At 34.1% G+C, this 12299-nt stretch overlaps 1 protein-coding gene across 5 annotated transcripts in view; it reads right to left on the bottom strand.

Annotated features, from left to right (window-relative positions):
* The window catches only part of LOC145290702 (uncharacterized), a 576300-nt gene that overhangs the window by 406954 nt on the left and 157047 nt on the right, over positions 1-12299 (bottom strand). Inside the window, exon 1 of one of the 5 annotated variants that reach the window (XM_080136509.1) lies at positions 10617-10799. The exons of the other annotated variants lie outside the window; for them this stretch is intronic. Coding sequence (XP_079992635.1) covers positions 10617-10661 — 45 coding nt within the window. The 5' untranslated portion in view covers positions 10662-10799. Of the gene's footprint in view, positions 1-10616; positions 10800-12299 lie in introns of those variants that run through there. 5 annotated transcript variants of the gene reach the window in all.

The raw sequence follows: 12299 nt of genomic DNA, 5'->3' as shown, positions 1-12299 counted from the left end.
ATATAGATAAATATTTCAAGGAAAGAATGTGAACTATCAAGTTTGTTATGAAATTTTAAATTGAAAGAATGCAGCTTATAAGATAATGTTTTAACATATTGGATAAATAGGTTACTGAGTATAGGAAAAGTTTTGGACACGTATGTCCAGAACACGTCATGACGTCACGGAAAATAGAAAGTTCTAGGAATAGAGAAAAAACTTTAGAGTTGGTCAGTCAGTGAGAAAACTCAGAGACAGTTAGACGTCTAGGAGCGAGACGTCACTTCAAGAAAAAAAATGTGAGACTTTGAATTCTTGGTAATGGAACACGGCCGTGTGACGAAATAAACCATTATGTGTTTTTGTAAAGCTCGTCTTGTGTCTTATGATTCTTACAGAAAGGTAAAGTCCAATTGTATTATATATTTGTGTTATATGTCTTTACATACACGTCTCAACATCATCATGTCCTCACTCAAAGAGCTTTCTTCTTCTTCCATTCAACACAATTAAGGAATGAACATTTAATATATAAGAATCACTCATAACATGAACAATATCTCTAAGTCTCTCGTACAACAACTTATACAACTTCTCTCTCTCTCTCTCTCTCTCTCTCTCTCTGAGTCTTACAACATCCCTCACTGTAATAAGACTCTTTCTAAGCATCTCTCTCACAAGAAAAAGCATCACTTTTAATAAGCATCTCTTCCTAAGAGTCTCTCAATGAAACCCCTATATAACATTTCATTATTGTATTTATTTTTATCTTGATATATCTATTTCCTTCTGAAGCAGTGTTTCTGACTTGAAAACTTGGTTATGTTTTTTTGCTTTGTTTTTTTTTTGATAAATTTTTGTTTAATTTACTTTCATTTAATTGAATAAACAACCGATATTTGCCTTCCTCCCAGCAAAGTCACAATTAAATGAAGGAAACTCAGTATGGGGGTTCATTTCCTTTTCTTATTTAATTAAATTCATCATTTTTCATACTTAAAAAATGAGTCACCTGGAAAGTAAAATTAAACTTAATTTAGAGTCTGACTTTTTATATATTATTTTTATTACTAACGTTCTTGGCTGTACTTCACAAACGAAGATTCTATGAAGCGGGTTGTCCACGTCAACTGCAGGCACACTTGTGGCTGATGAGCCTGATGCAGGACAACGTAATTCGATGCAAATTTTTACTATTAATAGTAATCCTTTTGAAATAATAAATGTCTGCCAGGGTGAAGACTATGAAAAAAACATGACTATTTCTTTCCCCATTAAATAATTGTCAGCAATATAGTCTTTAAATAAAACGAATGTCACTTTTAAAATTTTATTTTGAATTTAAAACCATGTTTAAGTTTACAAGAGTTTCTGATGGCTAGCAAATCTGTATAAGTCCCAAAATGAAAAATAGTGTTTTTGGTGGGTAGTTAATCTGTACAAGTACTGAACTGTAAAATTTTGTAGGCAAAAAGTAAGATCCTTTTTCGTGTGAACACAAAAAAATATGCGCAAATTATAAAATATCCAGTATGTTTTATTGAGTGATTTCAGTTTCTAATTAGTTGCTAGCAGAGTAACTCCATTTTATTATTCAGTTCCTATTGCCAGTGTCTATAAGTAGAACTTTCCAATTTTCTTTAATCACGTCCTCTAATTATATTAAAAATATTGCAACATTTTATTTCGTTTGTCCCATTTTAGTTGATAGGTTGACAGAATTTTGAAACAATTTCTTTTAAAATATGTAAAGTTGAATTTTTTTTTTTACATTAGTGAAATCATATCACTGATCATTTTGCTCATCAAATGATGGCATTTTTTTAAATGCGTGTGAAACTGATAACATACGAGCGAACATGAAATGCCTTGTCATATCCCACTGTGGGAGAGAGATAAATTATCAGAGCATCGCGTTCAAGATAGGTTTGTTTTTGGTCATATTAAAACAAAACTGGGTTATGAGTCGAATTTGTTTGATATTGAAAAACTCAAGCATGTGGGGTCCCCCTCCACGAATGAAAACTTTATTTTTGCTATGATTAATGTTTGTGCAAAATTAAAAAAAAAAATCAAGGCATAGTTATTGAGTAATGCCCCGGGGGGGGGGGCAACCAGAGTTATCCCGGAAAATCCATTCAGGCAAAAATTTACTTTCATCATGACTAATGTTTGTGCAACATTTCACAAAAAATTCAAGGAGTGGTTATTGAGAAAATTCTGAACAGACGAACGATTTGGGGGCAAATAAATGGGAGTGAATTACTAGGTCCAATCCTTCCTTTGTCGGGAGACTAATAATTAGTAACAATCGATGAAACTAGCACATCAACAATGACTCATCTTGAAGACACTTCAAGATGTACTTTTTGATTAATTGTTTGACAACCATGTCAGTCTACAATTCATTGGTACTAAAACTTGTTTTGAACATTATGTGTAAGGTGGGTTTTGATTGGGTTATGAGGTAGGGTTAACATTGAGGCTGGGTTTATATTCTTGTAGGAAACTACAAATTATTGGTAGTTTCAAGAAATTCATTTATTGAATTGGAGTCATTTATATGCACTAATGATGTTCCATGTTTGGCATGAACGGAATTTATTTGACTCCAATCCTTTCCTTACTAAGGATCAAAGTGGATTGAAAAGTAGTAAGACTAGTATTATGTGCCCCCTTCCCCTTCACATATTTGCTCTCATGGTGGTTCTTAAAGCTGTTGATTAATTCTACATTCACTGCTTTCTCAAATAGTCTGTTCAAACGCCTGATAGTACATACACTAAAGCATTATTTCCATACTCCTAGTTTAACTCAGAGTAAACAGCCTCAACCTATGACTTTTTATTAAATGGTGTCATTTTGTGACCAATCGCAAGTAAGCAAGGTATTTCTAGTATTGACAGCATATTGTTAAAAATTCAGCCGGATGATCCACATCTCTAAAATGAAAAACTATTGCTTTACTAGGATAGTTGGGAGTTAGCGGTGGTTCAGTGGTTAACAACACAGGCTGACAACCAGGGTGTCCCAAGTTCAAATCCAGTTTGTTCCACAAAAACTCATTTTCACTTAAGATGTTGGTAACCTTCTTATGGTCCCTCCCGTAAGTAAGAAAGAATTCCAACTGGAAAAATTTGGAAGAAACTGATACTAACAACAGAATCTTCAGATTCATATGATATGATGATAACTAGTATAGTTATTTCTGGCAAGCTATTTAAAATCCCAACAGAGGCATTTCACATAGACCATTATAACAAAGAGGTTCGAAGATGTATCATACACTCTGCTGTTAAGAATGCACAAATAACCTGTCTGTGACACAGGATAGATAAATACAGACTTTTCAAAGCCATTTCAATGCTAGGAGAAATATATTAATCAACAACTCATGTAGATTTCTTAACTAGAGATCACAGAACTACTGGTGATATCTGGGAGATCAGACACCAACAGTCACTTCTCCAACGTTTGTCTAGCAAATACTTCATTGGATGGATACTGTGTAGGTGTCTAAGAGTCGTTTCTTCTTTCTGGAGTAGATTCTTCTTGGTCAAATGATTGAGCCCCCCCCCCCCTCGTTACTATAGACTCTCCTGGTATGTTGAGGTAGGATAGTCCTTCCTATCATCTTTGTAGACTGTATGATCTCCTTAACTAAATCGTAGTAGCAATTGATTTTGGCTTTATCTTTACTACAGGACTATTATGGTGGGTTCTATTTGTCACACATCGAGTACCTCAATCATCAGCAAGCCGGCAGAGGATGAAGACCTGTATTGCTTCCTTTTTAAATCTTTGAATTCATACCAAGAAAGAGAGAGAGAGAGAGAGAGAGATAGAGAGAGAGAGAGAGAAGAAAGGATTTTTTTTTTTTTTTTTTTTACACAGTGATCACCACTTATCAAGGCCTGGAAGCAACTCAGGGATAAGGGTTATTGCAAGTACATTACGTTAGTGTGGAGATTTGATGAAGTGTTTACTTAAGGGGGCGGTTCATTAGGAATTTGTTAACGTTGGACTTGAAGACATCCAGGTTGTAGTCCGGTGGGAAGCAGGCAAACGGAACAGAGTTCCACAGGCGTGCAGTTCTAAGAAAGAAGCTTTGTTCATGGAATCCACGTTTTGATTTAGGCACAGATATAGAGTGGGGGAAATTTTTCACAGTGGATTCAGCTAGACGGGTGTTTTTCGTGAAAGATTGGCAAGGGGGGACCAGAGATTGGAGTTCAGATGAGCACCTGCCATGGAAATAATGATAAAACAAGGATAGGCTCGCAACGTCTCTTCTGTGGGAGAGAGGTTGCAGGGTAGAGAAAAGGGCATCCCCACTAAGCCACGAAATCTATTTTGTACTCTGTCAAGGCAGGATATGCCTTTTTTTAGCAGCTCCTGCCCAGATATGGCAGCAGTACTCCATCCTTGGACATACTTGGCTTTTATATAGATAGAGAATTGCATCAGTAGTGAGATATCTTCTGGAGCGGTAGAAGGATCCCACCATCTTTCCAGCGACCTTGGCAACAGACTTGATGTACATGTTCCATTTCAGATCAGGAGTGAAGGTCAAACCCAGAAGCTTGTCAAAACACGGGGCCTCACCCAGACGAGAGCCATCCATCACAATTGATGCCAGATGGGGATCAGAGCGTTGATGATGTAAACCAAACTCCTATCCTTAGATAGGAGTTTGGTTTTGGATGCATTAAAGGTAACCAGCCACATCTTCCCCCACTGAACCACGCGCTCGAGATCAGAGGAGAGAGAATCAGAGAGAACTTTGTCATTTACAGCCTTTGATGTGTTGCTGTAGATGGTCGTGTCATCAGCATAGATGTCAACGAATGATTTAAGTATGTGTTTAGGGAGGTCATTGATGTGATGAAGAGAGTTGGGCCCAGGATTGACCCCTGAGGGACTCCAGCATTTATATTGCAGGTCTCCGATTTTTGTCCATCTACCACTACTCTTATGAGTCTATCAGAGAGAAATGATTTAATGATTGAGAAAACGTTTCCAGTTATACCGCAGCTGGAAATCTTGTTAAGTAGACCCTTATGCCATACCTTGTTGAAGGCCTTTGATATGTCAAGAGCAATTGCCCTAGAAAGGAAGCCTTTGTCAAGAGATTCACTAATCCTGTGGGATATAATCGTCAGCACATCTGCTGTAGATCTTGCAGAGCGGAAACCATATTGTGTGTCACTAAGAAGGTTATTCCTGCTGAGGTGGTTGACTATTTCTCTATTTAATATGGATTGCAGCAACTTACTCATAACACACAGGAGACTTATTGGTCTGTACTGAGAGGGAGATGACTTATCACCTGAATTCTTAAATACAGGGCATACTGATGAGGTCTTCCAGGGAGTCGGAAAGCACTTCTCCTTAAGGCAGCACTTAAATAGTTTCATAAGTATGGGAGCAAGTTCTGGTTGAAGCTTTTTTAACACTATAATTGGGATGCCATCAGGGCCAGTTGCTTTACTGGAATCTAGGTTCTTGATTAACTTGGCGACCTCATGCACGGATATTTGTATGTTACCTAGCGTGTTCTGTGTTATAGGAGGAAATATGGGGAGTTGATGGCCTTCGTCGCATAGGGTAGAATTAGCTGCAAAGTTCTTTGAAAATAGTTTGGCCTTGTCTGACGCTGACAAGATGACCTCTGGTCCATTGATAATGGTTGGGATAGAACGCACACTTCTGTTCAGGATCCTATTTGTTATTTGCCAAAACTGGTGGGAACCAAGCCGCTGATCAGCTACCTTGGATTTAACAGACTGGGCATATAGCTCTCTTGCATTTTTTATTACTCTTTTACAGTGGTTGCTGGCAGTCCTGAAAGCAGCTTTAGTCTCGGTGCATCTATTACGTTAGTAGCTATGGAAAAAGTGATTCTGTTGTGAAACTTAAAAGTAATCCTCTCCTCTCAACAATGTAACAACTTGTGATCAATTTAATAGTATAAAGTACATCGTTTCTAATAGTTAATATTCAGGGTGCCCACAAAGTCTGGCTATATTATGTAGCGAGACTTCCACAAAGTCTGGCTACATAATGTAGTGAGACTTTGCCTGTATATATATATATATATATATATATATATATATATATATATACAGGGTGTCCACAAAGTCTCGCTACATTATGTAGCCAGACTTTGTGGAAGTCTCGCTACATAATGTAGCCAGACTTTGTGGCCACCCTGTATTTAAGCATATAAATAACCTCAAAAAAAAAGGGGGGGGGATAGTTTGCCATGAAAAGGATTTGGTAAAAATTAAGTGTTTTTTTTTTCTACAAATGAAGAATTTTTTATTTTTAACAATGTATAACATTTTGAAAAAAATTGCAAACAGCAAATCTTTTTTTAACCAAATTGTTTTTGTTTGTTTGTCATTTAATACGTATTATCAATAGAGAGCATAAATAGACATGATTTCTATATCAGGCATATCAGGGCCCTGTTGGTGGGGCATTAGAATACGCCGACTGCCCCCCTGGGGGTCCTGGATATGACCTTAAACTATATCCAATGGTGAGGCCCCAGCTTATGGGCTTTGGGGGGTGTGGAGCCACCCTTTAATTACCATTGCTCCCAGGTCCACTCTGACCCGGAGTGGTAGTACCTGTTAGAGTCCCAACTATGGGGTAAATAGAAACCAACGTGAAAACAGCAAATATATTCTATTAAAAAAATTTTTCTTGAAAGTCATTGGATTAGGCATTAAATAATCCGGAAAGGGTTGATATGCTGTAAAACAAAAACAACCAACCAACCAGGCATATCAGACATGCAGACCATTGCAAGCTTATTTGTGGTCTGCACAGACAGCAACTTTGAAAAAGTGGGAGGGGAGGAAAATATCAAAATACAAGCAGTATCGGAAAAGTAGTGAAAATTTATCTCACTTTAAGTTTTTTGACATTGAATTCACTGATCCAAACTTTAGAACGTCACCCATACAACATTTTTTTTCAAATTATCACCATCTTTATTATCAAAGAAGTTACAAGTAGTTATGAAAACTCAAGAGGGGTTTACAATAATTGATGTGAAAACTTTTCAGAGAATTAGGTTGACTGATCATTATTCTTTGATAAACCTCTAAACTGCACAGGAATTTCAACCCAACATACAAAAGATTGTTAGTAACAAGAGATTGAGACAAAACCCGAAATGTGTTTGAATATTTGTCCATTTTGAACTATTATAAATTATATGCTTTGGATTTGCTGCTATTGTGTTCAGATAAAATTGAGCCATTAATTTAAATTCTTTGTTATAATGAATTAAAGAACACATCTCATGCTAATTTCTTTTGTTATATTTTTTTAATTACATGCACGTTTGTACTTGCATTCTTGAATGAGACCAAAATATTGCAGGTTTTTAAATTCGATTTCAACTATAATTGTAGTAGTGCAGCAATCATGACAAAACAAACTGATTAAAATGGCCCTTGTGAGACTGAGTTTGACATACCTGATCTATGTAGTAATGTGTGTAACCATTACATTCTTTATATATCTATCTAGAAAAGTAGCACTCAAAGAATTTTTTACCTACAGACTTGAAATTTGGTAGAGTATTCAGACGTGTGGAAAACTTTTTAATTGGTTTTCATCCGGGGGGGGGGAAGGATTGCTAAGGAGTCAAAATTGAAAAATATGCACTTGGAGGTCATCGGATTTTTATCTGTTAACTGTTCCGTGACTGCACATGTGCGATCGTTCATACAACAGCTTTAAGTAAGTTTGAAAACACGTTTTATAAACGTGGCAAGCTGGACTAATGGTCATTATACTTGATTCACTGTCTTTAGGATTTGGTTTCGATCTCAGCTAGAGTATTTTTTTTTTTTACTTACAAAAAGTGAACTGTTTCGAAAACATGATACTTGCATGCACATGTCTCAGTTTTTGTATGAATTAAAAATATAATATTTATGTGTATTTTAAGACCGAGCAACGCTGGGCAGCCTGCTAGTAATATATCTGCAATCATCTTTTTACACCTACAAAATAATGTCATGTTTATGCATTCAGTAACAGCGAAAGTAAAATAATATGATAATCAAAATGGCTGAATACAGATCATTTTATCGACAATCACAATTTACGGTAAAGTAAATTGCTTTTAATTTCTTTTAAAACATTAAAAAAAATTAATGCAAATAAGTTACAAATGAGAAGGTAAAATAAAATAATCTCTCAATATTTCCTTTAAAATAATTTATGTTGTTAATAGTAATGATTACCAAAACTTATCAGGTATAATGGACGACTTTCTAGGGAACCTGATAGAAAGAGAAACTAACCAAATAGAGTAAGACGAACATACAGGATAGCCAAAAGTCAAAATATGAGCTTGCGTTTGTCTACTTATTTTAGGATTCATTCAAATAGTATACAGGGTGTTGCTCCAAAAGTTTTGTTACATCTACAAAAGAAAACGGCTCCGTAAATATCACACAGGTCTTGAGTCTGCAGCATTTTGATGACCGTCTCGATGTGTGACAGTGTCAATGAAAGTGAATAAACTGAATCTATTACATGTTCTTTTCTATATATGTTTTTTTAATGAAAAACTTTTTTTAGCTCCTCACATCAAAAAAAGTTACAAGTTCAAGGTCAACGAATTAGAGCTAGATGAAGATATTCCGACCCAGAAGACAGCAGTTTTCCCCCTTTGTCAGAAACATCGTTCATGAAATACGAGGACTAAAGAACAAAATAAGGGAAGCGAGAGTTACGAGGCGGTCAAACGTTCACTTTGTATTCTTCATAAATTTGCATTATTGGCTCTAATGATCTTTCGTTTCACCGTAAGAATGAATAAAACGGGATGTGTTTTGTGTTGCTGTATTAGGTATATCAGAATTTGGGGGGAATTTTTGACAACCCTAACACGAAACTGCGAATAAAATATAAAAAACTCGTAATTTCTCTTTTAAAAGTGGGTTGTTTATTTTCTTTATGGAATATACTTCCAAAATAAACTATTAAAGTTGTTTAAAAAATAATAGAAATATTATTTTTTATTTTTTAAAAAACAGTGTTTACAAAATGCCTTCCTGCAGCCATTTCTTTATGTAATGAAATCAATTGAATTTTACGAGTTAATTTTTTTTTTCAATTTTTAAACTTTAAAAATCTATCCAAATTTTTCTATTGGTTAAATTTTTACGATATTTTCTGGGCCAATGTGAAATTTTATGCTCTTTCCAATAAACCGAATATAATATTTTAGATAAACGTTTTTTTTATTCACCCCCCCATTTTGAAATGTCTATTAAAAGTTTAATTAATTTACTCACCGAAGTTTTATATATCACAAATTGAAGATAAAAGATCAATAAATAATATATTGTAAATTAAAACAAAAAAAAGAGGTGTTTTTTTGGAAATTTACCTGTAAAGTCCAAAGTGTAAAACCTTTTTTTTTTTAAACCACGTTGATTTTTTTTTTTTTTTAATTGGAAGCCTATGTTCTGCTTATATTGTCCAGTAAGTATTGGAGGGTGACGGCAATTTTTTCTATTTCATTCACTGTTTTCTTTTTTTATATATTAAAAAAAAAATTAGCTCGATAAAGAATTATTAAAATATAATAAATCAAAAATTTATGTATTTCTTTGAGAAAAAAAAATTCCTCGACTGTTTTATTCTTAAGGCAAAAACTTATAAGTAAAATTTAACTATTTTTAAACTATGGGAACACATTTCTTCACGCACAAGGCTAGACGGCTAACGCGAACGTGCGGTTTTTACTGCCTTCTGTCCATCTGTAGTTCTAAACAAAGACAAATAGGTACTTCCGGTTTTTCGATAAGAACGTAAAAATGTTTTCGTCATGGCGCTTTTTTTTCAAATAGTCGTTTAAAAAATTCTTTTATTTAAGAAATAAGTGGAATTTAAAATATAAATATGGATAAACAATGAAGAATGGAAATACACAGTCAATAGTATTTTTACAGGTAAGTGATTTTTTGAAATTTGTATCGAGTTTTGGTACTAGTGCACTTATTGATCCGTGCTGAAATAATAACGTTATTATTTAAAAAGCCGTTCTTAACATGGGGAGGGGAGGGTGTTTTGTAACTATTCTATACTTTAACCTTACAAGTGAATAAAAAAAGAAAACATATCATAAAACTTTAATTAAACTTGGAAATACGATTTTAAAAATAGCGCGGATCAGTAAGTGCACTAGCACCCAATTTTTTTTATAATCGAAGTAAGTAAAATTTCGTTGATTTTCTTCAAATCTTTTTTAAAGAAAACCGATTAAAAATAAAATATATTGCATAATTTGCTATTAAACCTGTTATTTTATTTATTTATTTATTTTGTAATTTGGTCTTTGCTCCTTTAATTGAAAAAAAGATTAGGGTTTGAATTACATTTTTCAAGTAGTTATAGGCTTGTAAAGATAGGTCGAATTATTCAATTTTTTTCACGCATTCTTAGGATCGGTTTCTGACAGTTATTGCTGCATTAGTTGTTTATCTTTTGTTAGTACATTTTGGTAGGGAGGGGTAAAATGAAGACTTTCGGACCATCCTATGCTTTGACAAGAAACAAAAAAGTTATGTGCAAATATAATGAAAGCAATAATAATTGACCTGTATAATTTTCTCGAGTTGATCCTCCTCTCTTTCTTCTTCCATGATTGGTTGGGTAAGTCGTCAAAATGAAGATAGCGATAATCCTTAACTGTTGAGCTGAATCCTAAGTACATTAAAGGACATGCCGGAAGAGATCAAAGGTTATAATAAACTGTTTGCAATCACCGATATTCCACGCACGTTTTTTTTTTTTTTTGTTCGTTTGCCTTGTATTGTGCCTTTATCTTTTATTTGTATTTATAGAAGTTCTCTATTTCCGTATTTTCGCAAATCTGATCCACCCCCTTTTTTTATATATCGAAATGTAATTTCTTCATGCAAAATAGAAAGCAAATCTTGTAGTTAAACAAACAGTAACACAATATTTAGATCGATTGGTTTACTACAGTGTTGTTGCAATTTTCGAAATTGATTAAATCCGATATTTGATTAATTCAAATTTTTATGTGCAAAGCTGAAAGTGCCAGTATCTATCTATTTTGTTTTTTATGTGTGTGTGTACTTTTTCTTAGTTATTGTTTGTTTAGTCTCTGCATAAAATGGATCATTCTATATAAGAAATTTGCTGTCCTATAAGTATGCCCCAAATGTTTTTTATTGTTCCTTTGAATTAATAAACCGGATTGAATTTCGTGAACAAGAAAAATCGCATAATAATTGCTGGCCATCATCATGCACAGCTCAGCAGGCGAGGTGAATAAACCAACAAATCATCGTTAATGTTAGTCGTAACTCAACCAGAAATCTGTTCCTGATAAATCAAAAGATTCGATTTGATAGAAGACAAAATACCAACGTGGAAAGGCTGGCAAGTGTCCACAATTCAAATTTGCTTAGTTCTGAATTTTTTTTTTTTTTTTTTTTGTCAAATTCCAAAGTAATTCAAGAGGAGGCGCAGGGAAGACTGAGGGGGGGGGGTTAACTAATGAAACGATACGTTACTTTTACTTTTATTAGAAAACAAAACATGACTCGCGGGGTGGAGGGGGTGGAGGTCGTAAGAATTAACATCAAAGTTTACTTTTACTTTCAAATATAGAAAAGTATTGGTGTAATGGTGTACTTAAACACTTATGTTACTGTGCTGAAATAATAACATTATTTAGAAAGCCATTCTTAACATGGGTAAGGAGAGGATGTTTGTGACTATTCTGTGCTTTCACCTAACAATTTAAAATAAAAAGTATTTTAAAACTTCAATTTAACTTGAAAATACCATTTTTAAAAATAGCACGGTAACATAAGTGCACAACTGCAACTGCACTAAATATTCATCATTATTATATTAAAAATAAACCAATCAACGATATCGACAATTGCCCAAAAATAGGATACCAATTTATTTTTTTATATCTCTAAATGGCACTTCTGCAATTTACGGACCATACTGAAATAGCGTTATTATTTAGAAACCCATTCTTAGGGGACATTTTGTAAACTATTTTGTACTTTCACCTAATAAAAGATACCGTAAAAATTGAATTTAACTTGAAAATTCTATAGCACGGTCGGTAAACTGCAGAAGTACCCTATCAATGCATTTTAATTTTTAGTATATAGCCGTGACAGAACAAGTACAAGCATTGCAAATCAAAATGCCAACTAAATAAAATGGGATTAAATAGTTTCGTTACTAAATTAACAAATCATCCCTAGTAAATGAGGTCTCATGAAAGAAAA

Source organism: Euprymna scolopes, chromosome 2 (genome assembly GCF_053919585.1).
Source record: "Euprymna scolopes isolate OS-2025 chromosome 2, ASM5391958v1, whole genome shotgun sequence".
NCBI classification, from domain to species: Eukaryota; Metazoa; Mollusca; class Cephalopoda; order Sepiida; family Sepiolidae; genus Euprymna; species Euprymna scolopes.
Note: the sequence above shows the minus strand (reverse complement) of the source record. Positions and strands in the feature narration are given on the sequence as shown.